At 51.0% G+C, this 27,638-nt stretch overlaps 1 protein-coding gene and 1 long non-coding RNA gene across 6 annotated transcripts; one reads left to right on the top strand and one right to left on the bottom strand.

Moving 5' to 3' along the window:
- Positions 1 to 24: 24 nt before the first annotated feature.
- DCAKD (dephospho-CoA kinase domain containing) lies at positions 25 to 27,305 on the top strand. Of its 5 annotated transcripts, none has more exons than XM_060645866.3 (5): positions 25 to 141; positions 17,847 to 18,079; positions 18,717 to 18,920; positions 22,614 to 22,701; positions 26,047 to 27,305. In XM_060645866.3, exons 2-5 carry the CDS (start codon positions 17,968 to 17,970, stop codon positions 26,336 to 26,338), a joined length of 696 nt encoding a protein of 231 aa, XP_060501849.1. In that variant the 5' UTR covers positions 25 to 141; positions 17,847 to 17,967; the 3' UTR covers positions 26,339 to 27,305. The 5 variants fall into 5 exon arrangements, with proteins under 5 accessions (XP_060501849.1, XP_060501848.1, XP_078293188.1 ...); XM_060645865.3 differs by having other exon boundaries at positions 69 to 185; XM_078437062.2 differs by having other exon boundaries at positions 135 to 439.
- On the bottom strand, positions 5,252 to 6,829 carry LOC132687524 (uncharacterized). Its single transcript, XR_009614170.3, has 3 exons — positions 6,681 to 6,829; positions 6,468 to 6,604; positions 5,252 to 5,621 (listed from the first exon to the last, which is right to left on the bottom strand). It is a non-coding gene; the product is annotated as an uncharacterized LOC132687524 (long non-coding RNA).
- Positions 27,306 to 27,638: the final 333 nt, after the last annotated feature.

The following is a 27,638-nucleotide window of genomic DNA, read 5'->3' as shown; positions in this document are numbered from 1 at the left end:
TTGGCTGGGCCGACACTCTGCGACGGGGCGGCCGCGTGGTATGCTGGGAATTGTAGTTCGATGCAGGCGTAGGGTTTCGGGATGAGGCGCCAAAATCCAAGGTTTGACCTCAGCTTGCCCTTGCTAGTGCCTGGACCACAGGTGAGCCGTTATTGGTTGCCGTTAAGGACCGTTATCATTCCCGGGTGAGTAGTAAGGACTGAGCCCTGTGGGTGCTACCCACCGGGAACCTGAATGCGTCAGGCCTTCTTGGAGAGCCTTTGCTTTAAGAAGCCAGGTTGGCTCCTGGCTGCCTTTCTTCACTCTTGATTTTGGGCGTCCCCTGGTCGTTGGTAGTTCAAGGCCCCTTGAGAAGTGGTGGATTGTGGTATGCGGAACACTGATCCTGAGTCAGGAAACCTGACTGCTCCGTCAAGCTTTGCCGCCTCTTGGCCTCCAGGTACTGGTCTCCACGAAGCTTACACTGTAGCCCTTTCATTCTCCACCTCTACTCTCTAATGAGCCCTTACATGCCAGAGTCTGTATTTAAGGCTTTTCGTACATCTCATGTAATCCTGTCATCAAGCCTAGAATGTGCATTGTACTATTATCTCCCTTTGGCACAGAGGAGGAAATGTAGCCCAGATTGGTTGGTAAATGGTAAACAATCCCATAGCAAATAAGTGGCAAAATCAGTATACAAATTTGGATCTGTCTGCCCTTAGGCCCTCTGAATTCTTTACCACTGCAAAAGTCCCATTGTCTGATACAGTTATTAGAAAGTAGTTGTAACATTTGGGGGCGCCTGGGTGGCTCAGTCGGTTGCGCGACTGTGAGTTCGAGCCCCGTGTCCGGCTCTGTGCTGACAGCTCGAGCTCGGAGCCTGGAGCCTGCTTCCGATTCTGTGTCTCCCTCTCTCTGCCCCTCCCCCGCTCATGCTCTCTCTCTGTCTCAGAAATAAATAAACATAAAAAAAGAAAGAAAGAAAGTAGTTGTAACATCTTAATCTATTTTTAGCATTGACTGAACTGAATGCTTCAATCCCTTGGGTCTCACCCCTGTGATTGAGTAATTGCACCTGAACCTTGAGGCCAGCGCCCAAAGATATGGTTCCCATTTCTAGAGATCACCCGTGCAGGTTGGATTGTGGGTTGTAGGGGAAGGACATGTTCTTATCATCAGAGGGTTCCATGACCAAAAAAAAAAAAAAAAAAAAAAATGATCTTTGCCTTTGGGAAACTCTTCAACATGGAAAGAGGGATGAAGTGGGAAGAAACACTTCCCATCTGACTCAGGGAAACCAGACAAAAGAGAGATAAATATTGTCAGTTCTTCATTTTTCTCAGTGGCCAGAGCAGAAGTGAATATGATCCAAAACAACAGATAATCTCCTCATTTATATCTGACTTTAGAAGGGAAAGACACCCGCTCAGACTGAGAGTTGTCACCCACACTCATCTCTCCAGGACCAAGACTGCTGTCAATACGATGTCTTGTACGCAGCTGCAGGCCAGAGGAGGAGGTCAAAGTAATAACGAAGCCTTACATGTGTTAGATGGACTTAACGTCTAAGTGTTTCATCTATTTTAACTCATGTGATCTTGTAAAGTAGGTAGGGAAGGGGACTTTAAGAAAATTGGGCTTGCCAAAAAAATATATATATGTGTGTGTGTGCGTGTGTGTGTGTGTGTATGTATATCACATCACAGTGAGACCTAGTGGCAGAAACAGAACCAAAATCTAGTATTCTAATTCCCAATCCTGTATTTTCTTTTCTCACAGATATGCAGAGGTTGAACGAAAGCTAATAAAACATGACCAAGGAAGAGTGATTATAGGGTCCACTGTGGACCCTGCCATTCTTATAGTTCAAAGCTTAAGAAAGACACTGCCTTATATTTTACTGCAAACTGAGCAGATTTTGTTCGGTGGAGAGCTTTCCTGGGAGGTAGACAGGCAATGGGATTGTCCACGCTCAGAATGCAAATATCAGTCCAAAGTTCTGGAATCCAGCACCTCTGAGAATTTCAGAATTTGAGAGCACCTGAAATGCATTTATTTCCTCTCTCTCAGGATCTTTAGTTCGAGTCCTCACTTAGATTTTGTAGGGTCCATTATTTCTCCATAATAAAATTTAAATGTTACGTTTTTGAAAAGAAATTGAGGGGCGCCTGGGTGGCTGAGTTGGTCAAGCGTCTGACTTCAGCTCAGGTCATGATCTCGTGATTCGTGAGTTCCAGACCCACGTCGGGCTCCATGCTAACAGCTCAGAGCCTGGAGCCTGCTTCGGATTCTGTGTCTCCGTTGCTCTCTGCCCCTACCCCGCTCGCCCGCACACTCTCTCTCACTCTCTCTCAAAAATAAACATTAAAATTTTTTTTTAATAAAAAAAAGAAATTGAGTACATGTGATACTTTTAAAAAATGACCACTTAAAACTGAATATTGCCACGTGTGATTTTTTTAGTCACATTGGAATAGAATGATCACTAAGAGCAGTGCAGGGTGGAGTGTCCTAAATTGGGTCTGTGGGTCATTTCTTGGGATTCCAAGAGCTCTCCTATTTGCTCCTATTTTGAGCCTTCCGCTTTCAGACAACTCTCATGGTGGAAACTTGGCCAAGTTCTGCCTTATGAAATTATGTGGAAGCATGCAATCCTGTGTCCCTCTAGATAATTTTGTTACGTGTTCTTCAATTACTGCCCGGTTCCCTAAAATTCTTTTTTCCAAGGTAAACATTCCCAGCTCCCTGAGTGCCTCATCAGATTAAAATAGCAGGCTTCTCCCATCTAGCTGTGCTGGCTCTTCCTATCCTCCCCATTTGGGCAGAAGCATTATACAAAGGCAGTGGGGTGCAGCAGGGCCCAAAGGGTGGCTGAAGAATGTGCCTATGAAACACCACAAATTCTGGAATTTACTCCTACTGTGGATACCCCTGTTATCCCTTCACAGTTATTACTGGAGACCATAGAATATAGTGATTAAGAGAACAGGCTTCAGACTCCCTGGGCTCTAAATCCTGGCGCTGCTTCTGCCTAATGAGTGACTTTAGGTAAGTCACTTACAACCTCCCTGAGTCTCAGTTTCCTTACCTATAAAATGAGACAATGCTGAGAAAACACTAAAGCGTCTAAGACAGTCAATACCTAATAAATGATTTCCCTTCCCGGGAAGTCAGCATGTCCTGTGATAACCAATTTTCTCATGATGTCCGTCACAGATCGAGGCCCTTGCTGTGCTCCCAGCCTACCAGAGATCCGTTTCTTCTAATGGGCCTAGGAGAGCCTGAGCCAGGTTGTGGTTCATTTATTCAACACCTCAGAGCGCTCACCACCTGTGAGTTCCATGGCAGGAACTAGAGTCAGGCATAGAACAACACAGTCCCTCTCCTGGGTTCACTCTACAAGTTGGCAGCTATTACTGCCAACAGTGACTGACAGTTATGGCTCAGTGTAAGACAGTGGGAACACCAGATGTAGCAGGAGTCTGGAGGGACCCTTAACCTGGGGAAAGGGGTTCTGGACCCAAAAGACCACTGAGCTGAGTTTTCAAAGGAGACACAGATAAACGGGAAGGGCAGGGGCAGAGGGAGTCCAGCTGCCTGAGACCGGGGTGCTTCTGAGGCACTGCAGCAAGAATGCTATGAGCATTTTGGAGGTTGAGACTGGAGAGGCAGTCAGGAGGTGGAAACAGGAAGGGACATGGATGCCATACTGAGAGGGTTGGGCTTTATCCTGAAGACTTTAGGAAGCTGCCGAAAGATTTTTTTTAATGTTTATTCTTTTTCGAGAGAAGGGGGAGGGGCAGAGAGAGAGGGGACAGAGGCTCCGAAGCAGCCTCTGTACTGACAGTACTGAGCCCAATGCAGGGCTCAAACTCAGGAACCGTGAGATCGTGACCTGAGCTAAAGTCAGATGCTCAACTGACTGAGCCACCCAGGCGCCCCACCGCTAAAAGATTTTTAGCTGGGGAGAGAGAGAGGATCGAACTTTTATTGGAGAAAGATCATACTAGGCAGCAGCCTGGCTGTCCTAGGGAAGGGAGTGCTTCTCCTCTGAAGAACAGAGCTGGTGGGCTCAGTCACGAATAAGGGACAGGGAGATGGTCTTTGGTAGCTTCCCGGCTCCTCTGGAGCTCACTTTTAGGAAGGGTACCCTTCCTTCCTATGACAGCCCCTGACACATGGGCCTGGAACACAGTGGATCCAGCCTTCCGTGGCTTAAATCTGTGGGACTTAAGAGTAGCAGTCATTCCCTGCCCAGAAGACACTTACAGTGAGATTGGGAAAAGCAGGTGCAATTTGAACACAAAATAACAAGGCCTGACTGGGTATGATTAAATGAGTTGGATAGATAAGTTAACTGAAGTTTGGGGTGGGGCAGGGGTGCAGGTCTCTGGAGTAGCATTGTTAGAAAAGGCTTCCTGGAGAAGGCAGACTTTAAGCTTGGCCTTGGAGGCAACTTGAGTGCTGGATCCTCCATTATAATTTCTGGGGGCTGTGTGGATCCACCCTTGAGCTGGAATCACAGCTGCAGTTTTACTTCTGTTTGTGTGGTTGTACAGTTTGCAACCATTTCCCTGTGGTTCCCCCTGGAACAGGACACTGTTCCACGAAGGGAGAGAATGCATTGGATTTTCCTCACCTCTATATCCCTTGGGCCAGCACGGAGTAGGCCCTCAATTAATATTTGTTGCATTACTTAATGTATGAGTGGTGCGAAGGAAGGGATAAGAGCTTCAGGTGTGGAAACATTACAAGTAAAGGGCAGAGAACAGGAACACACAGTATGGTGACCTATTGTGTTCGGATGGTGCTTTATTGCTCACAGAATGTGCTAGCACACTATTTCCTTTGATCCCTATCATCAACGGTCTTGTTTGATGCTGTGCAATGAGTAGGGCAGTTGTTATTCCAGTTTTACAATGAGAGAACAAGAAGTTCAAGGATTTGTCCAAAGTTTCACTGCTACTTAGTAGGAATTCAGACTTGCATCTGGTGTTTTAACATGAAGTCTGGTGCAATAACTAAATCACTTTCCTCCTGGATTTTTCTCAATGGAGAACATACAGTAGGACATATGTCGAGAGGGGGTCCCCAGGGGCCAGGTCACAGAAGGCCTTAAGTTTCAGGCTAAGAAGTTTGGACTTTATCTTGCAGCTGGTGACAACCTATGAGAGTTTTTTTTTTAAGCTGTTTAATAAAGAATAAATATTAATGGTATTTGTAAGGTATGGTATAAATTTAATTGCATATTAATATTTATTTAAAATAAACATACAGAAAGTAGTTTAATTTCAAGAACCAAGAGTCAAAGACCCAGGAGTCAAAGGAGTCATCTCTCTTGGACTCAGAGGGTTGTTCATCAAACAACTTGAAGTGGTACTATATTCCATGCATCATGCTTAATGCCAAGGACACAGAGGTGACGGAGATACAGGTCATTGTCAGGATGAAGTGAGACCGTGTAAGCAGCTAGAGCCACTTTATTATTGCCATCCTGAATGAAGGAGGATATGTGCTTGAGCTGAAAAAAAATCGTTGATGGCATCACCTCCCAACAGCCAAGATAGAGCTTCAGTTTCAAGATTGTGCCCGAGTTGAAGCCTCTGCAGCATCCTTCAACTTTTCCTGGGGGATCATCTCTGCAGAGATGAAGAGCAGAGATGAAGTTACCATTGGCCCATTGAACCACAAGGATGCCTACTTAAAAGACAAGCCCCTGGCCTGTATGCCAATAGATCACAATACTGTAAGGCAGTATCTGGGAAAAGCAGGATCATCTATAAGGGGTTCCTAGCAACATGCTCCAGGAAGAACTTGATCATTTGAAAGAGTGAAGGCATAGTCCTATCCCTATCATTGCCATGGCAGCCATAATTAATGATGGGAGTCTGTGTAGTCCTCGGATGTGTCGGGAGTAGGGGAAAAGTTGAGAGCCACAAAGCCAGGGTATCTGTAAATTGTTTGGTTCAGGAAGGGAACAGGGCCATTAGATCTGGCCCTATGGAATAGGAATTAGAATTGTTCTGCCTGACCCCATGGATTAGAACAAGGGGAGATATTGTATTACCTAAGGAAAAACTTTCAGTGTCAGGACTGGACTTCAAAGACATCATGAAGTTCCCTTGAAAGACAGTTCCCTGACACTGGACATGGCTAAGTATAGACCCCAGAGATGATGTGGAGGAGATTTCAAACACTGGATTGGTGTTTGAACCAAATGGGCCCTTTGATCATGAGATACAATCCTATTTATTAGGTGATGGTGACATTAGGGAGAAGGGTGTCAGAGACTGGAGTAGTCATAGAAAAATGTTGAATTACTTCATTCTTCAATGTGTCAGATTCCTACTGTGCTGGGCACGGTTCTAGGCGCTTGGGGATATTTATTGGTGGTGGAAATAGACAAGATTCCTACTTTAAAGGAAGCAGAGAGTAGAGGTACAGTTTAGAGAGAGGGAAAGGAAGCAGGGTAATTAAGGACCCACCGATATGTGAGGCACCATTAGATGTTTTTATGTATTTCCAATGCTTTCAACAAGTATAGCAGCGATCATTATACTTTAGTCGAGTAAGTGACTTGCTAGGCTTGTTTGTACAGAATGAGCTCTGCAACCAACTGACACTGTAAGAAAGCAAATGGATTAACCTATAAAAATCAGTTTCCTCTTGTGTGAAATGGGGATGGTGACAGTACCCACCTCAAGGATTGTGAAAATTCAACGCGCTAAGGCCTCTAGAGGGCTCTTAAGGAGGCTGAAGTTTGGAGGTGCTCAGTTAACTGCCGCAGCCATTGCCAGAGGTTGCGCAGCTAGTGATTGCCAAGGCCTGACTTTGGAACTAGTACTTTCGGGGTTATTTTCCTCGGCTTGGGAGGACTCTGGCTCCGACAGAACAGTAACCCTAAGGTTCCCACCCGGCCCAGCACTCCCGGACTGTGCGACTTCCCCGCCTACCCCTCTCCAGACCCGCCCACCCCCTTCCGCCGGCCGGACGTCCGGTCCACGTGCGCGCCCTCCCGAGGCCCCGCCTGCCCGCCGGGAGCCACCCAGTAAACCCCTCTGAGATTGGGCGAGCGACGGCGGCCCAGGCCGGGTCAGAGGCCTCGGGTACGTAGCGCGCCGCGCGGGGTGGGGTGGAAACGGCCGTGTCCCGGGAGTGGGTGGGCGGGACGGTGGCGCCCCGGGGCTGGTTTGTTCTTTCCGGCTCAGAGAGCTGAGTCCACCCCCCGAGACTTGTCCCGGCGCCGGGCCTGGCTCTGGGCGCTCAGAAGCACCGCCCCAGGCCCCCCGGGCGTGCTGCGCGAAGGGGCAGACAGTACGCGCCTTCCCCCCCCCCCCCCCAAACCTTGGCCACAGTTTGTTGAACACGTACTGTGTAGCAGCCCCTGGGTCAAGCTCTTCTGCATCCATGACTCGTTGCCTTGGCAACAACCGTACTAAACAGGGTGCTGTTTACATCTGTGGCGATGAAGAAAGGTTTACAACTAAATTGTGGCAGAGGTTGTGGTTTCAAACGCAGGTTCAGTCCAGAGTCACTACACTTCAGAACTTGTGGTCAGACCTGTTTGATTTTTGAATCCAGCCTCTGCCCCTTCCAGTTATGTGAACTCGAGTAGCGTTCCGACTGCCAGTTTGCTCATCTGGGAGCGGGCGGAATGAAAGTGCTTTGCTGGGTAGCTGCTGTTTTTTTGAGTGATCATCTCCACTTTCCTTTTCTGCGGGAGGCTGGACTGGGTATAAAGTTTTGGGAAGATTCCCCTCACCCGCACACCAGGCCTGGGTGGCATGGTGGATTCCCACTCATTCACTTGTAAAGAGGGTGGCCTGGCTTCCTGTTTTTCTTTCTACGCCTAGTTCCCAGTGGAGACCTTTGTCATTGAGTTAGCTTATGAAGTTTTCTTCCTCTCTTAGTTATGGGAAAATTATCACCCGAATGAATCTTGACATTAAATCCTAATTTTAAAGATGAGGAAAAATAGAAGCCTTGGATACGGGTTTTCAGCGTCTTGTTTCCTTCTTTCCTCCCTCCCTTCTCTTTCTTTCTTTCTTTCTTTCTTTCTTTCTTTCTTTCTTTCTTTCCTTCCTTCCTTCCTTCCTTCCTTCCTTTGTTGAGGGGTGGTGATGGCTGATTTTACCTAAATAAATCAGATGGATTTGGCTGGGTGCAGACCTAGGTCTTGGGAAAGGCAAAATGTTAGAACTCTGGCTGATGAATACAAAGTAGACTGGCTGGTTGGGGTGGTTTTCTTTGAGCAGGGCCCTAAGTTCCCACCGGATTCTCTTATGTCTTGTGCAAGGTCTGAACCTGTCCTCCTGGGTAATATGTTTAAAGGGTTCAGATCCTTTCTTGGTGCCTTGCCTTAGGAGAAAAGATTAAGGTTGATAACTGAAGGCAGGCAAGCAGTGAACTTTTGGTTTGTTTTGGAAACTACCCACTGGCACATTTTCAGATAACTAAAATTTTTCTCTGAAAGTTTCAGTAGTTGCAAAGGATATGATTTCTGGTTAATTGTAAATATTGACACTTTAAAAATAAAACTGTTACACCAGGCATTTAAACCTGTGCAGTGGAATCTCAATACCATAGTGATTTGATTTCCCATATCCTCTGGGGAAAAAAAAATATATACAAACCAGTTTTTAATTAACCTTTGAAATTTTACATTGTTATTTTTCTTCCTTGAACTTATATTTCCACCTAATTTCCTCCACAGAATTTTTTTCTCGTATGATAGATTTTGAAAGCCTTTGGTTTGTCGTCCTACATCTCTGCAACAAACAACAAAAAATATTAAAATTAAAACAGTTTTGAAAATTGTCTTGTCATAATATTAAACAATTTCTTTTGACTTGAGTTTTTATAGTTATAAAATACACAGTCGATCAAAACTGGTTTTGATCAATTGTCAAAAACCTAAGTTTTATTTGAAATGCTTCTCTTAATAAGCTGAGTAGAACTTTGTAAAGTTCATGTGTGCATCCATGTATATTTGCTAGAATGAGCAGAGATTTTATTCATGGCCGTAAGCACTGAAGAAGTCTGTTCATGTAAATAAATATGCAGGACTTGAAGGCATTTTGTTGTGGTAATATTACTTAATTCTTTGAACACCCTCTGAGTTATAGGCCAAAATATCACAGTGAGCTGTCATTGAAATCAGTTATTAATGACCTGCCAGCAGACAGTTCTTTTAGGTCCTCCTTTAACTCTATTGACGGCAAAGATTTGGAAACCACCTGACTCAGCAGGAAGATTTATGTTGTGACTGTGGGCAGGCACATATCCGCGTGAATACTGATGTTTCAAAGTGCTCCTGGATGGTGCCAGGGTAATTTTGCACTAGGGATAGTGCACCTTTGCAAGATTTGGCATGGGTGACTAGTTGTGCCTTTCTTTGAAACCTAGGAGATGGGGGAGGGTGAAAGGGGGACCTGGGAAGGGAGAGGATGAAGACATTCCAGAGCTGGTCTGCTTCCAGAGGAAGAGGCAGGGGGCATTGAGGTGGAAATTTATTCCTCCTAAACTGTGCCTTTGTGCCCCTTGGAAGAGCTTCATGCATGCCTCAGGGGTTCTCATTCCCCAGTGTGAAGATCGCCTAGAACTCTGATGGGCAAATTTCTAACTTCTTTTTAACTTCCATTTCTTCCCCTTTAGAATGGGAAAGAACCAGAGAACCTACTGGTTGTTGTGTTGAACAGACAAGATGAGGGATGTCCCTGGCACGTAGATGGTGCTCAATTGGTGGGCAGCTACTCTTATACTCTACTTCCTGCCTGCTGGAAACCTCGCCTTCCTATGTACTCTCTGCCTCAGTTTCCTCATCTGTGAGCCCAAGAAGTTGTTAGCCCAGAAATGTAGGGGTGGGAAGTGATGTGGAAAAGATTTTGTGATTCCCATAGTAGGCTTTCTGAAACAGGTATGCTCTTACTTTAAAATAGTTAATGTTGAGTTCCTGCTCACCTATGAGCTGGACATTTTCCTGCTGTGCTTTATGTGTTCATTCAACAGATACTTTTTGAGGGTCTTCTACTTGTCAGGCCCTGTTTTCAGCACCTTGGATACAGTAGTGCCCAGATTCTGGGTAGGGGCAGATTACAATAAATGAACATGAAGATACATAACATGTTGGGTGGTGCTAAGTTGATAGCTGCTGTGAAGAAAAGTGGAATGGTGAGGAGACTAGAGAGTGAAATGAGGGTGCTATTCAGGACAGTCTCTGATAGGGTGAGGAGGGACGTAAGCCATGCAGCCCTCTGGGGGAAGAGCTTTCCATCTGGAGGGAACAATATGTCCAAGGGCCCAAGGTGGGAGTGTGCTCGACATAGTCAAGGAACAGCAAGGTGGCCAGTGTGTCTGGAGGGCTGAGATCAGGAGGGGAGTGGTAGGACATGTCGGGAGAGATGCCCATGGCCATCCGGAAGCCCCTGTAGAGACCTATGAAGACTTGGCTGGTGCTCTAAGTGAGAGAGGAACCATTGGAGGGTTTTGAGCAGAGGGGTGAAATTATTGGACTTGGATTAAAAACATTTTTTTGATGTTTATTTATTTTTGAGAGAGAGAGCGTGAGCAGGGGAAGGGCAGAGAGAGAAGGAGACACAGAATCTGAAGCAGGCTCCAGGCTCTGAGCTGTCAGCACAGACCCGACGAGGGGCTGGAACTCACAAACTACAAGATCATGACTTGAGCCAAAGTCGGACGCTTAACCGACTGAGCCACCCAGCGTCCCCGGACTTGCATTGTTAAAGATTCACACTAGATACTATATTGTGAATAGACAACAGTTGAGGAGCAAAGGTGGCAATAAGAGAATTTCTCTGAGACTACTGCAGTAATCCAGGAGCACAAGGCCAGTGGATGGACCCTGTGGTGTCTAGCTGGGTTGTGCAGGTGCAGGGTGGGCATGGCCAGCAGGGGGCGCTAGTGAGCGGGATGAAGATTGTGAGCGAGGAGCCAGGAGGACACGAAAATTTTTGGCCTGAGCAACCAAAAGGGTGCAGGTGGAGTCGATTGCAATGACTGATGTGTCACACACGCTGGGGAAGATGAGGTGACTGTGACATACGTTACATCATTTAATCCTGATAAAACCCATGAGTAGTCATTATTAATCACGTTTCATACGCAAGGAAGTAAGCCCACAATGCTGAAGTTGCCCGAGGCCACACAGCTAGTTAAGGGACAGGGCTGAGACCCCAGCTGAGGCCCCCATGACTCTGAAGCCCGTGAGAGTTGGTCTTCCCTGTGATCCTTTTTCTGCATAAGCACCAGCATAGTAGTCCAGTGCAAACAGTCTCCCTGCCCACACATAAAAGCTCCCTGGACTGATGGTTTGTGCTTGGAGAGTGCTCGAGAAGAGTGACCTGTTCCCTCCCCTTCCCTTGGTGTTGGCAGAGGAGAAGGTTGAGGAGGACTTACCGCCAACACCTTCTCTTGTGGCTCCCTCCAGGTAATTGGCAGCTTGGAGGAGGTAGTGACTTAATAGGCCTAGCAGACGAGAACTTGGACTCAGGTTTAAACAGCAGCTTCTCACCAATAATGAAAGATTAGGAGTGGGGAAACCATAGATAAAAATAGCACTTACTAGTTAACTGGAAAACAATATATTTTTGCAACCTCTGGTTCCATGAGAAAATAATTGGGTCCCAAGGCGGGGAATGACTCGTTTTCATGAATGATTATATTGATCATTGAAGCAAAATGGATACATCCCTTTTGGAAAGCGATTCGAAGGAGAAGTGTCTGGCAGGTCAGGCATGCCCAGTGTTAAATCCTGGGAGGCTGCAGGAGGAGGAGGAAAGGAAGCTGCAAGCTAATGAGGGAGCCAGGTCCTGGCCCCAGCACCAGCAGGTTGGGGCTGTTGATTGGGACACACAGAGACACAGAACTTGCTTCCAACTTAAGTCCTGAGCTCTCCCAAGGGAGGAAAAAAAGAATGTCCATTCAAGTATCAGTTTCTTATTCTGTTTAACCCATTGGGTGTTTTGTTTATTTCCTTTTTTTTACCCCCCAGGAGGGATTTACTAGCCTCAAGCAGCATATTCTAATGGAAAAGGGAGCAGGCTGGGAGATTGATTCTAGCCTCCCCCTTGCCACTGACAGGAGAATGCAACCCCAAGTATTTTTTCCATGGAATCATCCAGCCATTCATTCTACAAAGACTTTTCATACACTTTCTCATAACTAATAGGGAGCATGGATGAGTGCTGGCACCGTTGTAAGCACTTTACATGTATGACCTCTTCTACTCTTCACAGGTACTCAGGGTGGGTGCCATTAGCTCCATTTTACAGGTGAAGAAACTGAGTCAAAGAATGGTCGAGTAACTTGAGCAGTATTACTCACCTGGTACATGATGGATAGACAGCAGACACTATGCTAGATGCCAGGGACAGAGGGGTACAAACGACATGGTGGGTGGCCTCGTGGAGCTTATTTTATCTAACACATTGAAAACGGTCATACAAACACGATGGGTACAGGGAAGGAAAAGAATGGCGCAGAGAGAGGTCGGGGGCCTGATCTGAGTCGGCAGGTGGACAAGGCTGCTCTGAGTGGAACTGTGGTGTGCCCTCTCACTGCTTTCAGGTCCTCGCTTTGACCTCCGTGGTCCTGACTGAAGACAGCGACCCCCATCGCTCTGGATATGCTCCCCGCTAACCTCACCACACACATTGTGAGCGGATTATTTACACCCGCTCCTCCCGCGGTAGCGTGGAGGCTTTGCTTGGAGGGGGCAGGCACTCTACTCTTGCTTTGAGTGGTGCCCGGGGCACTACTGGTGGTGGCAGGGGCAACAGTGTTGCACATGGAGGCTGTGAGGTGGGAAAGAGACTGTGCATTCGGGGGCAGAAGGCGGGCGTGCAACAAGTTCCTTGATGGGGGGCAGAGAGGTCAAAGGGGGGCGGGCTAGGAGGCGAGGGAAGAAGGCAGTGAAGGGGTTTTGCTTGTTTGTTTTTAAGTTTATTTATTTCGAGAGAGCTAGCAAGCACGAGTTGGGGAGGGGCAGAGAGAGGGAGGGAGAGAAAATCCTAAGCAGGCTCGGCACTGTCAGCACGGAGCCCAGTGTGGCGCTTCATCCCACAACCGTGAGATCATGACCTGAGCCCAAATCAAGAGTTGGACGCTTAACCAGCTGAGCCACTCAAGCGTCCCAAAAGCAGTGAAGGTTTTAAGTGACGTGATCAGAAGTCCACTTTAAGCCATGACCCTGGCTGTCTTGGGAGAAGCTAGGCAGGGGACTGGAGAGTCAAGTCAAGAGGCCACTGCAGAGGTCTGGGCACAGGGTGATGGGACTTAGGTTCATAGGGTGGGGCCAGTGGAGTCAGAAGTAGGACCGGCAACCCAGGACCATGGGGTTTTTTGTCTAGAGGCCCATGGAGAAGCCAGCAGCCCACCCTCATTTTTCCCTAAGAAACACTGCCAGAGAAGATTCCAAGAGAGACTTTTTTTTTTTAAAGATTTTATTTTTAACTATTCTTTATACCCAATGTAGGGCTCGAACCCACAACCCCGAGACCAAGAGTCACATGCTCCACTGACTGATCCAGCCAGGCGCCCCAAGACTATTCCTCCTTCAATGTTTTTTTCTTCATCTTCTCTAGGCTGTTGGGGCCCAAGAGGTAAAAAATGAAAGGCAGGTTTGGGGAACCTCAATGAAAGGGACCCCTCCCCCATTTACAGAGCACAATAGAATTTGATCCTCACTTCACAGGCTGCAGACCCAGCCTCTGTGACTCAAGTCCCTACCCTTTCCTTTATACCCTGCCGTCTTTCCCCTGACAGGGAGAATGAGGGAGAAGAAAGGATTTGGTTGTGGCTCCCCTGGGGTTGGAGTCCTGCCTTGCTCATGAATTCAGGACTGGGATTACTTCCCAGAATCCAGCTTCCATGTCTCTTGTACTGGGCATTAGCTTTTCTCTGTTACCATGGGACTTGGGGTCGTCCTTCCTCTTCCAGCCAAGCCAGCTCTGGGAACAGCTTTTGGTATTGAGGAGGAGGATTCCCGGGCCACCAGCGGTCTTGTCAATCACTGGTCACCCAGGGCGAGCATCTATGGACTGCTCTGGGAAGTGCTGAACCACAGAAGGGAGGAAGAGAGCCCCAGTGTGCCTCACAGCCTCCCCTGGGGCTGATGCCCTGTTAGCATCGGCCCCTTACTTACAGGTTTGGAGACAGGATAGGGCAGGGGCAGACATTTGGGGGATGAGCTATTTGTTATTTATGGAGCACTTAACCACCCTGGGCCAGGCTGATTAGAAGGCTTATTGCAGTCACACAGCTTTATGGCAGAGTGCCGAGGGGCTGGGACCCAGGCTTCTCGATTTCCAGTCTACAACCTTCCATTTTAGCAGCGGTTCTGGTGCCCAGCTGGCTGGGACGCTAGGGTAGAGCCTGGGTTTCTGTCCCTTTTCTGAAGTTTCACAGGGGATTCAGATCAGGACCAGGTTTAGGAGTTGCTGTGAGGTTCTCACTGCCTGCGTGTAAATGGCAGTGGAATGAGGGGAAATAAGTGGATTCTGGAGGACTTTTGAGCCAGAGCAGGGAGAGGGTCAGGAACACGGGTTAAAGAGGTGGTCACTTGTCGCTGGGTGCCTGGGGAGGAGCTACCAGACAGGTCTGGGTGAGACTCAGAGGCAGTCGAAACCTCAGCCTTCTTTTCCTCCTGGCTAAGCCTGGAGGGGTGCTCACTGCCACACTCAGACGCGTGCTCACGCACATGCACGCACCCAGGCCCAGGGGGCGTACCACACGACGACTCTGGCTCACCTGCTGGTGCTGTGTTCTCCTTGGCTGGTTTCATTTGTTACTGTCTCCCCCTCCAGTTTTCCTGAGAGGCAAGACCTAAGTTTTCCTTCGGTCACCTGAGAGTCCCCGGCGCGGAGCTGCAAAGCGCAGAGGTGCTCAGTCAGCGCTTGGTGAAGGAATGAGTTATGGAGGAGCTTACTGGACGGGAACAGCTGGTATTTGTCCGGCCCCTTTCAGCCAGGGGCCCACGGCCTCCCAGGGCATGTGCTCCTTCATCCCCTTGGCCTTCCTGACAGAGGCCAAGCAGCTGTTGGTCTGTTTCCACAGATGGTCATCCGAGGCACAGAGAAAGGAAGAGATTCATTAGGTTGCCCCAGGAGTCTGGGACAGAGCTGAGCCTGGAATTTCCATCTGTGCTCTGGTTGCTGTCCATAAGACCTCACGCCTATCCTGCAGAGGGAGAGCACCAATACGATCATCTAGAAATCATCTTGCTTTGGTTCTGAACCGATCCGCTTAGAGCCAGATTCACTGTCCTTCTTTTGTCTAAGTCTAAAGATAAATTAAACTTTCATTCCCTGAGTACGTTAAGGTAGGAATCTAGACTCAGAGGTGGGAGGCCTGAATTCCATTCAGGGCTCCATTAATAGCTGTGGCCCTGGGTAAGTCCCATCCCCTCTCTGGTCCTTAATGAAGAGTTAGAGTCGATCCCAAGCCTGTGACACAGAACTGCCAAGGCAGCTCCGTTGCTAGAGATTCTTTTTTTTTTTTTTTTTTTTTAAGTTTATTTATTTATTTTGAGAGAGAGAGAGAGAGAGAGCCTGCATGCACAAGTGGAGGAGGGGCAGAGAGGGAGGGAGAGAGAGAATCCTAAGCAGGCTCCTTGCTGTCAGCCTGGAGCCCGATGTGGGGCTCGAACGCAACGAACCGTGAGACCGTGACCGGGGCCAAAACCAAGAGTCAGACATCCAACCGCTGAGCCACCCGGGCGCCCCTCGATCGCTAGAGATTATGATTCGGTGTGTCTCGGGAGGGGTCCTGGTCCCGTGAAAGGGCAGGAGTTGGGTTCCCCTGCTCCTTGGGGCCCCTTCAGCCACGTCTGGCAAAGTTGGATGACCAGGTGACAGAGGCTTGCTTGCAGCAATGAGGGGCCAGAGGCCAGTGGGTTTTTGGCCTTTACGCTGTCCCTCAGCCACCACCTGTCCTCAGGTCCCACTCCCGTGCTTTCAGACCGGCCTTCTGCAGAGGAGAAGCAAGCTCACGGCTTTAGGGACAACAGCACAGAGCTGGGATTATAATGCTGTTGCTGGGTTTTCCATTTCGCAGCTTCAGCTGAGTGAACAAAAAAATTTTTTTTTGACAACTGAACCCTGTCCTTAAGTCTTCTTTGTGTAAGCTGGAGGGAGACCACCTGGGGGCGACGCCAGTCCCAGATTGAGGAGCGCTGCTTCGCAAACCGTTTAATAATTGAGTTAGATCTCTCCATTTGGATGACGACTCTAGTGGGTATTTTCCTCTCTCCGCCCCTGGCTGCCCTGGGAGGACGAGCCTGGGCAGATTTAAACTTCTGGGCTGGTCCCCCCACCACCCACATCCGAGCAGCTGCCTCCCCCTGTCACTTGGTGTGTCCTCAGGGGAGGCAAACTCATTTTGGTATAAGCTCAAGCAAAGTGTAATTAGGACAGTAAATCTGCCATTTTATATAAAAAAAAAAAAACACCAGCAAAACCCATGACAGATTTCAAGGTCCTAGAGAAGTGATTTGATGCTCAGGGAGGGGTGGGAGAGACCTGGCCTTCACTTTAATTTCTTCTAACCTGGGAGCAGACTCCAAGACATGGTAACCCCGTTTACTCCCCAAAATGCAACATGACTTGAAAACAGTCTTTTGTGAGCGGTGCCAGGGTGGAACAGCCGGTTGAGTATTCGACTTTGACTCAGGTCATGATCTCGCGGTTTGGTTGAGCCCTTGCATTGGGCTGTCTGTTGTCAGCACAGGGCCCGCCTCGGATCTTCTGTCTCCCTCTCTCTGTCCCTCCCCAGCTCGTGCTCCTCGCTCTCTGTCTCTCTCTCAATCTCAAAAATAAACAAACATTTACCAAAAAAAAGTCTCTTGGGAGATAGTCTGAGGTTGCAAGAATGGGGATGTAACTTCACGAACGTCTCTTTTAGTCTCTGTGCCTCGCGGTGTGACTTCAGCGCCTGCCTCCCATCCTCACTTCCTTTACGGGACACTTACTGCATGAAGGGCTTTGTAGGCATTTTCTCAGTCTGCAAAGAGCCTTATGAGATAGGTTCCATCACCCCCATGTTACGGACGAGAAAACTGAGGTTCCGAGAGACAGGCGACCTGTCCAGGGTTGCACAGCATTGTAAGTGGAGGAACTGGATCTGAAAAGGCCCATGCGCCTCACCTCCTCTATGCTGCTGCTGCTCAGTCTGAGAGAGCCGCAAATTCCAACGCCAAGTTCTCTCCCGCAGCCTGTCATCCTTCCCTCACATTCCTCCTGGGCAAGATCCATACTCCTCTAAACCTCAGGCCTAATCACCACCAGCCACTGCTTCCGCTGAGCTCTCCTGTCTGGGCCACTTGTTGGTTGAAGCGGGAGGATTCTTCTGTCTAAACTAGCCACCTAGACCGTCTTAGTGTTGGTGCTGGGGGGTGGGGGGGGTGGGGGGTGGGAGGACATTCTTCCCTGTGAGCCTCAGTGTCCCAGACTATAAAGTGGCCAGAGACAGGGGAGCTCTGTGGGCATCTGGAAAGTGCCTTGGGTTCACCACGGAGGGACAGGTGTGCCCTTCTTAGGGGAAGTTCGCCTATAGCGGGTACCGCCGCCTCCAGAAAGCACTCTGCGTCGCAGCACCTGACCTTGTTCTGCCTACGCGGCATTTTGATTGCTAAATTTATACCGTGTTGGTTTGCCTTGTTTATGAGTGTTTTCTAAAGACTACTGGAGGCCTGTCCTGAGAGAATTTTCCATCTTCGGATGGATCCAGAGTTCCCCAAGCTCAGAACTCCACACTCTGCGTGGGCAGGCTGCGTCTCCCTTCCCTTCCTGTGCCTCCCTCTCCCCGGGTCATTCGGGCGTGACACTTATCAGGCCTGGTGTCGTCCACAGGCAGGGCAGGTCGTTCTGGTGTTCCCGGGGTGGGCCATCCCAGGCAGCCAAGCGTGCCCTACTCCGGTAATTCCCCGCCTCCCGGCTCTGCATTCTCGCTGGCCTCCTCTTTCCTGGGAAGATGTTCCTGGTGGGCCTGACAGGGGGCATCGCCTCAGGCAAGAGCTCGGTGATCCAGGTGTTCCAGCAGCTGGGTTGTGCGGTGGTTGATGTTGATGTCATCGCCCGGCACGGTGAGTTGGAAGGTGGTGGGTGGGATGTGCACGGCAACTCCCCTGCGCCCCTTTCTGCCATCTTGTCTCATCTTTGTTTCACCTTTTTATTTATTTATTAAAAAAAAAGTTTTTTTTAATGTTTGTTTATTTTGGAGAGAGACAGAGCATGAGTGGGGGAGGGGCAGAGAGAGACAGGGGCACAGAATCCGAAGCAGGCTCCAGGCCTGCTGTCAGTACAGAGCCCGACACAGGGCTCGAACTCACCAACTGTGAGATCATGACCTGAGCTAAAGTTGGGACGTTGAGCCGACTGAGCCACCCAGGCGCCGCTGTCTCACCTTTTTATGAGCCCTTTCAAGGCCTCGGAGGAGGGGGCAGCCTTCTCCTTCAGGCCTGGTCTGATTTCCTGCTCCCTGCCCCTCACTTCCCCTCTCCCCGCTCCATTTCCTCTCCCCACTCCTTCACCTCACCTTGTGACCAACGTGAGGGGTTCTGCGCACTCTGCTCTCTTCCTTAACTGCTTTCCCTCCTCGTTTTCTGTCCAACTGAAAGAGGCACCCCTGGGTTCCCCCATCATTTTGCCCCTAGTCATTCGGGGGCCTCTGGCTAGCCTGGAGGCTCTGGAGAGTGACCCAGCCCCCTCCTCACACCACAGTTGTCCAGCCAGGATACCCCGCCCACCGGCGCATCGTGGAGGCCTTTGGCACCGAGGTCTTGCTGGAGAATGGTAACATCGATCGCAAGGTCCTAGGGGACCTGATCTTCAACCAGCCCGACCGGCGGCATCTACTCAACACCATCACCCACCCTGAGATCCGCAAGGAAATGATGAAGGAGACCTTCAAGTACTTCCTCCGAGGTAAGAGCCAGGGCCTGGGACAGGTGCGGCAGAGCCCTCTCCTTCCAGGGCCAGGGCCCTCCTCCGCTGCAGAAAGTCTGGCCAGGGACAGAGGCGCTGGCTGTCCTGGCTGCCAAGTTCACACTGTTCCTTTGCACCCTCCACGCAGAGCCCTGTGCCAACCCCCGAGGAAAGGTGCACATGTCCCTCAGCATTTAAAGAGGTTGACAATTGAATGAGAAGAGACACTTGAGGCTTTTGAGCCGCGATCCCCAGGAAGTAAGTTGATTTTTCTGGCAGGGATGGGAGTAATACCAGCTGACGAATAATGGAGTCTGGAGACTGGAGTTTAAGTCCTGGTCTCACAGCGTCTAACTGTGTGACTTTGTTGAGTGAGCCAGCCCATCCTCTCCACAGTGAGGCTAATAATGCTAACCTCGAGAAACTGTTAGGGGAACCGAGTCCACATGAGTGACTGTCGATCACCACACAGTATAAACCACGGTCAAAGTCAGATTTGGTGCTGGTCGAGCTGCCTGGGAAAGCTTACAGACTGGACACTGGGGAGGGTCCCAGATGGCCAGGGCGGGTGCAGGGTGGGGGGGTTCTAAGCAGAGGATAATCCTTTGGGGCTAGGGCTCAGTGGAGAGAGTTAGCCTGACATGTGCCAGGACTGAAAGAAAGGAGAGTGAAAAGCCAGAGTCTGTGCTCAGTTGGCCAGAAACTTCTAGTAGAGGCTGTCAGCCTTTCCCATGCTATAGCCACGGTGCCAGCCCTGTTCTATAGGACAGTGTTGGGCAGGGGTGACCTGGTATCATGCAGGATGGGGTCAGTCACCAGCAGTGGAGGAGCAGAGAGCAGTGGCATGAGATCGGGCGGGAAAGTTGGCCGAGGGGCCCTGTAGATCTGCCCACCAGCCTTTGGCAGATGTGTCTGCCTGCCCGGGCATCAGAATGGAAGGCCTGGCTGTTTGTCTCCCCATCGTCAATCATGATGCAGAGATTTCCCTTCTTGGAGGGCATGGGGCAGCCTTCTAGGTTTTCTCCTGGCTTTTGCACTATGATCTTGGCCAAACGCCTTATTTTATTCTCTCAGGCATCAAGTTCTTATGTAGGGTTGGGAGAGGTTCCACATTCCTCTGGTCCGTATCTCCCTTCAGAAGGAAAGAGATGACAGGCATCCATGACGTTGACCTCCCCCGCCCCCATCCCTCTTCCCCTGCTCTGGCCAGGGCAGGGATAGGCTCCAGACATTCTCCCTGCTGGACCGGCTTGCTCTGCATCTCGCCCCTTGCCGCAGGCCCCCCTCCCTCTCTCTTCCCTCAAGGAGCGTCTCTGGACTCTTTCTGCCTTTGTCCTGCCTCTTGTGTCTGCGCCAGGACCCCTCCTGTCCCCCACCCAGGAGCGAAGCCTTCTGCCTTTCAGTCCTGCCCTTTCGCATTCGCTCCCTGGCCAGTTACAAGTACATCTGCAGGGCTTTGAGGCCACGGCGGCTCTCCCCTTCTGAAATTAAGCATCGGATAATGTCACCCGCTCCAAAGTTCCCCTGCTGTGTCATCCACCCAGCCTCCCCTCTCCCCAACCACCACCACTTAAATAAAAGCTAGAAAGCTCTTTTCAGCTCGATAAGGTGAAAAATGGGGACGACAGCTGTGGCTTCCACAGTCCCAGTTTTTCCCTGATGAGTATAACAAATACAACTGTCAAAGTTGGTATAATCAAACGTCAGATAAGATCACCAGCTGTTGGGGAGGTCTCTGTGTAGGCAGACGGATGTCTTAATAGAGTCAGGATAGTTTGCAGAGCTTATCAAGCAGGAGGGATGTGACAGCTGAATAGCCCTTTGCCGGTGAACCAAAGAGCTGGCCACGAGCTGAGCTCCCGAGAGGGGCCCCGAGGAGAAAGGACAGTGGGGGGGAGAGGGGAGGTGAGGCGGAGCAGGAAAGGGAGATAAGAGGCCCAGAGAGGGTCTGGTCTTGGCTCCTGTTCTGAGCTGGGAGGGGAACGGGGGCATTGAACGGCCCCCCTTCTTCCAGGGAATGGTGGTAATAATAACCATCATTTACGGAGCACTTGGGGAATGTCTGGGTGAGGAGGCGCCAAGTGGCTTACATGCCTTCGCTCGCTTGGTCCTTACCACCTTCCTGTGAGGGACATGGCCTTCACTCACAGATGAGGTTTGTGAAGGGGCCCAAAGTCACATGGGAAAGTGGGGGGCTGCAAACCCAGGCGTGTCATCGGAGCCCACTCTCCTAACCCCCTCGTTCAGCTGAAGGTTTTTCTTGGGCTTCCTGAGCAGCAGATCGTGGGGAGCAGGAAAGCCAGCAGCTTGGGTCCTCACCCCTGTTCCCTGCGTCACCCGGAGTGCCGGTTTCCCCACGACCCCCCCGAAACCGGTGTGATGTGTGTCTGGCTCTGGTTGGAAGTGTTTGTGGCGGGAGGCCATCCCGGCCAGGCGGGTGTCTGTGGGCAGAGGCAGCGCCCATCCCTTTCTCTCACTGCTCCCAGTCCCCCGCCAGCGTTTTGCACATACACAGGGGACGCTGGCCCGAAGGGAACTGGGAGTGTGCAGCTCATGGTGTTTGTGTGGGCAGCCTGGGCACCCGCCCTCTCACTGTGGGTCTTGACTGGCCTTGGCTCGTACTGGGAGGGCCAGCCAGTGCCCTTTCCCTCACTGGAGCAAGTTATATTTTATTAGTCATAACCACCCACCACCTCCAGACCAGCCTCGGCCATCCCTGGCTGGAGGCCGCCTCTTGTGCCAAGAAGCAGCCTCTTTCCTTTTGGGGCTACTACTGCTGCCCGCAGATGAGCCTTTTATGAAGAGTTGGTGGAGAGAGCCATACAGGACTCTTCTTTAACAGAGAGCTGCACTTTGGTTTGTTTGTTTTTTTGGGGTTTTTTTGGTTTTGTTTTTTTTTTTTTTTTCAACGTTTTTTTTTTTTTTTTTATTTATTTGTGGGACAGAGAGAGACAGAGCATGAACGGGGGAGGGACAGAGAGAGAGGGAGACACAGAATCGGAAACAGGCTCCAGGCTCTGAGCCATCAGCCCAGAGCCTGACGCGGGGCTCGAACTCACGGACCGTGAGATCGTGACCTGGCTGAAGTCGGACGCTTAACCGACTGCGCCACCCAGGCGCCCCTTTGGTTTTTTTTTTTTAGCAAAGATGGGTGACATAGGGCAGAAAGGGCCAGGTTCCTCCTGGAAACTCCCCAGTCTCCTCCAACTCTGGCTGTGTCATTTCCTTGCTCACAAATAACAACTCTTTAGGTTCAAGGTCAAGGCGAACTCAACCCTCTGTGCCTCCCCTGACCACCTCACCAGCTTCGTCGCCCATCGTGCGAGGCCTCTACGGCCAGAGAAGCAGAACCTCGCTGCTCCGCGCGCTTTGCTGGTTCCCCCCATTCCTGGAACCCTCACCTCAGGAAACTCATGTTCAAGTACCAGAAGTCCCACCTGGTTTTCAGGACCAGTATAAACGCCATCCCTCCTGCAAGGTCTTCTCTGCTCATCTGGTCAGGAGTGGCCCTGTAGCATTCTGTTACGGATGGCATCAGAACCGGCCAGCATTCAGGTTATGCCTATCCTTGCAAGGTCTCCCCTTTGCTAGAGAGCTCTCAATGGTAGGGGCCAATGGCTTCACCTCTACTCCCTAGCCTAACACAGTGTTTGTTTGCAAAATTAAACTGTGGGTTTCCTGGCTTCTCCCCAGGATATCGCTATGTGATTCTGGATATCCCCCTGCTGTTTGAGACCAAGAAGCTGCTCAAGTACATGAAGCACACAGTGGTCGTGTACTGGTGAGTGTGTCAGGGCCAGGCCTGACCAAGGCTGGAAAGGTGGGCCCCCGGAGTACAGCGTGTACCTGAGAAATGGCCCACATCGCTTTGCCCTTACTCCACTGGGCGACCGGGAGGCACTGGGGGTTTGGGCGATTGTGTCCACAGACTGTAGGTACCACTTCTGCGCCTGACCCAGATATGCCCCAGGTAGGCGTGGGAAGTGAAGGCCCCCAGGTTTCCCTAGTTGCTTGGGAAGGGCTCCCCCTGCTGGCCATTGGGGGCACTTCGGCCCCGATGCCCTGAGCTACCGTGTTGTTAGTCACTGGATCCCTTTTCCCTCCTCTAGCATTTCTCAATTTTCAGACAGCTCCCACATTTATTACTTCACTCAATTTACGTTTCAGCATGAGGTGTCCAGAGCAGGAGTTGATGCTTCTGAGTTATAGGAGAGAAAACCTGAGGGGGAAGCTACGTGAGGGGGTGTCCAGGGTCACCCATTGGCAGCGCCTGTGAATGGACGGTTGCCGGGAGGGATCTGTCAGAGTCCAACTAAGGAAGGAGCTTTGTTCTCAGAATCCCTCAGGACACGAAGCAAACCAGAATCTAGGTTTGGCAAACAGAGCCAGATCAGACTGTCAGAGAAAATGAGTCACAGTCCCAGTGGGGTGAGAGTAGATGAGGCTGCAGGGTGTCTCTGCCTCCCAGAAGCTTCCTGGATGCCACCCACAAGTACAACAGACACAGAGGTGGGCACTTGGCTCTGTGGGTATTTTGGGCACAGGGTGGCTCTCCAGAGACTGGTGCGTGGGAGGCTCCTAGCACACGGGAGGTGGGGCCCGGAGTGCTCATGCCCTAAGCATAACCCTGCCCTCCCCCGCAGCTGCCCACCGAGGCTGCCACTTAAAGCCCAGTCTGACTCTGCTGAGCCCAGTGTAGGGACTCAGGCATCCTCATAGCTCCCCCGCTGGCCCACATCTCCCCTGTAAACCTGCAGCTTCTCTGGGTTCTTTAGGCCCTGTTTGTGAAAGACCGTCAACTGAGGCCAAGTACGCTCTATGAAGACTTTGCCTTGGGGTCTTAATACAATTGGAACTTTGCACCAAGGGATCAGAAAAGGGTGGGGGAATCTTCCAGTGGAGGTGAGAACACTGGTCGTATCTGCAGTCACGAGAAGACCCACGCCTGCCCTGTCACCTTTCTCTCGCCGCACTTTCCTTCCAGCTTTGTCTGTTCACTAAGAGCAGAGAGAGCTGTGGTAGCCTGTTTTTTGTTGTTGTTGTTTATTTATGTTGAAAGAGAGAGCAAGTGGGGTAGAGGCAGAGGGAGAGACAGGAGAGAATCCCAAGCGAGCTCTGCACTGCCAGCACAGAGCCCCATGTGGGGCTCAAACTCATGAACTGTGAGATCATGACCTGAGCTGAAATCAAGAGTCAGATGCTTAACTGACAGAGCCAACCGGGTGCCCCCAGATTCAGCCTGTTCTACAGATCCTTCAGGGCCGCTCATCAGCCAGAGGAACCTTTGCTGGAATCCCGAGTGCTGTTTGAGAGAGGCTGGAGACATGTGAATGAGTGATTATTCACTTTTCATAAAAGAGATTTACACTTTACAAAACTAAAGATCCCCTCATGGATTCGTTGAACTATCCGACTATCCCTGGTGCCTTTGAAATAATATGGGGCATTTACCAAAGTGTGATTATACTGAAACATGATTATTCACATTTTTGAGGAATTTGCCAACTGAGGAGTAAGTGTTTGGGTAAAAATCTTATTACCATAAATAGCATCATTCCTTAAACTAACCATATGGGGCTGTGTCTGAGCCCCAGGAAGGGCTGTCTGGGAGCCCTGCCTTCCCATTCCAGGAAGCCCTCTGCTCTAGGCCCACACCTTCTAAGGATGTGCCCTCACAGGTGGCCCCGAGCCCCCTCCATGCTTTCACCCAGATTTCCGCAGCCCCAGATTTGCAGTGTCCCTAAGATCCAGTCCTTGTTCTTAACCACACGGGGGTCGGCCCCACGACCCTGAGAGGATGCTGTCCCCATAACAAAAGAAATGATGAGAAGTCCTATTTATTTTTAAGGCCAGTATAGATGCCATCTTTCTACAAGGTCTTCTCTCATTGGCCAGCCAGAAACGACGTTCTGGAGCCTTCTGTTCTGAGTGGCATTGGAATTAACTGGTGTTCAGGTTGTGTCTGTCCACGGAAGACACATCCCAGGAGGGCCTCTGGTCTAGGCCACACCTAAGTGGAGACCAAACCGTAGTGACCAAATCCTCTCATCTTACGACTGGGAGAACCCAGGCCTAGTGGCAAAGCGGAGAGACCCCAGATGGCAGAGAACAGCTGCAGCAGCCCACCCCCTCTTGTTCTCACCGAGGGGCTCGGGCAGCCATAGAGCTAGAGAGGGGTTCGAGATGACCCCACGGGATAGCCTGGTGGTTCCTGTGTAGCCAAAGGCAAGATGGGAGTTTCCTGAGGAAGGACCTAGGTGGTAATATCAGAGGGGGCGAAAGACGTACTCTTTGAATTTCCTTTGGTTGGTTTGTTTGAGATTTTATTTGATTTTAAGTAATCTATACACCCATTGCGGGGCACGAACTTACAACCTCAAGATCAAGAGTTGCATGCTGTACTGACTGAGCCAGCCAGGCGGCCCTTTTTTTCTTTCTTTCTTTCTTTTTTTTTTTTTCATTTTATTTTCTTTGAATTTTTTTTTGGAGCTAGGCGACTGGGTGGTGGTTGGCTTAATCTGCGGTGCCTAGCGCTGTCCCAAGGACCAGATCCAGCTCTCAAGTCCTTGCTCTAAGGGGAAGCACCTTAGGGCTTGCCTGTCCCACTCTGTCACTGGCATCGAGCACAGCAGCCACCACCTCGGCTCTAAATGTGAAGGGGTGAGGGTGGTGAAGCAAGGAGAGGGGTCTATGCAGTGGCTCGGGAAGCTATTTGGGATGCGGCAGGCCCAAGCCCCAGGGGAACTATAGGAAGCGGTCGGCTGGCGGGCACAGGCCTTTCAGTAAAGGTCACCCGTCCAGGGATCCAGGATGTAGCTGATGCCAGATGACCAGATCTTCCCGTCTTACAACTGGGAAATCTCAGGCCTAGTGGCAAGGCAGCAGGACCCCAGATGGCAGAGAACAGCTGCTGCAGCCCTTCCCCCTGCTGTTTACGCCAAGGGGCTCAGGTAGCCCGCCATGCTGCCGGGGTCCTCAGAGAGTGAGGTGAGGCGGGGGTAGCCCCCCTTCCTGACTGTGGGCCCGAAAGAGGGTTGAGGGAAGGGGCTGCCCGCCCCTGTCACTCGCCAGCGGGAGGGACGCTGGGGCCTACAATGCCTGAGCAGCCCTCCTGCCTTGTCCTTAGTGACCGGGACACACAGCTGGCGCGGCTGATGCGGCGGAACCACCTGAACCGCGAGGACGCGGAGGCCCGGATCAAGGCCCAGCTGCCCCTGAAAGACAAGGCCCGCATGGCCCACCACGTCCTAGACAACTCGGGGGAGTGGAGCGTCACCAAACGCCAGGTGATCCTCCTGCATGCTGAGCTGGAGCGCTCCCTGGAGTACCTGCCCCTGAGGCTGGGGGTCCTGACAGGTCTAGCCGGCATTGCGGGCCTCCTCTACCTGCTCGCCCGCTACCTCCTGCCCTCCCCCTAGCTGGGCACTCCCAGCGCAGGAGGCCCCAGGCCTTGATCTCCTCAGAGGCTGAAGCAGGTAACAACTGCATCCTGTTTCCTCCCTAGCCCCTCAGCACACACGCCCTCTGAATCTGGGCTGAGCCCTGCACTGGGCCGACCCTTCTTTGGAGTGCATCCTGTCTGAGGCAGAGAAACAACCCTCTGTCAGTAGATACTCCTCCTCACCTTCCCTCGGGCCCCTCCCTCTGGAACCACGAATGGTATCCGTGATGGGGCGTGAAAGCGATGGTGGGAAACTGTGTCAATTTCTTGGGGGTGCGGGTGAGAAGCACTCTCTGTGTGGCCATCGGCAGTGTTTAAGCTGGGAGGTTCCCTGGGGCCTGAACCCTCTCCAAGCACATGCCCCATCATGACCGAAACCTGCCACGTGGAGCAGGGAAATAATTTTGGACCAACGGCTGCCACCTTCGGACAGGATTCTCTAGGTTGAAGCCCCGGGCCGGGATGCAGTGAGAACTCCCTCATAGGTAATGCTGTAGCTGGGCCCCTCGGGGGATGACCCACTGCCCCACCTTGGCGTTTCTCCCGCATTCCCCACACCTGCTCACCACCTGCCACCAGTCTGCCTCCCACTCCGTGTCCTCTTTGCCCTGAACTCTTGGTAGCCCACACGCAGCAGGCTGTTTCTTGCCCCTGTGCCTTCTCTGTGCTGTTCCCTTACCTAGAATACCTTTTGTTTCTCTGCAGTGGGTTAACTCCCAGCTCAAGCACCATCTGAAGCCCCAGGCTGGGTCAGGTGCTCTGGGATAGCCTCCTTCTCTCCCCTCCGCCGTGTTTTACTTTAATCCACAGAACTGTAATCCGCCAAAAGCTGGGTGGGCTCTCCTACTAGACTGTAAGCCCCTAGAGGGTAGGGACTGTTCATCTCTGTGTTTCTGGCGCAGAACCTGACTTGCCGTGGGTGCTTAATAAAGTGTTGATCTGAAGTGCCCTGCGCTACTGTTTTTCCTCTAGCACCGTGGACTGACAGGTTCCCGATGTGGCTGTGACCAAGGGGTTACGCTTGGTCTCCTCCCACACTGAGGCCTGGGTCCCTCACCTCTCCACCTCTCCGGTAGCCCTCTGACTTCTCGTGGGGCCCCGAGAGGATTCCCTCTAGGCCCAGGCGTGCCCTGTGGGAGGTGGGTGGAGGTGCTGGGGCCGGCCTCCCACTCACTCGCTTCATCTTCCTTCCCTGACCAATTAGACCAGCACACACTTCAGCTCTCTCTTGCCGGAGCTGGCAGACCTGCTGAGGTGCTGATCCTGCGGCCAGCAGC

Source organism: Panthera onca, chromosome E1 (assembly GCF_046562875.1).
Source record: "Panthera onca isolate mPanOnc1 chromosome E1, mPanOnc1 haplotype 2, whole genome shotgun sequence".
NCBI classification, from domain to species: domain Eukaryota; kingdom Metazoa; phylum Chordata; class Mammalia; order Carnivora; family Felidae; genus Panthera; species Panthera onca.
This window is presented reverse-complemented; position numbering and strand designations above follow the sequence as displayed.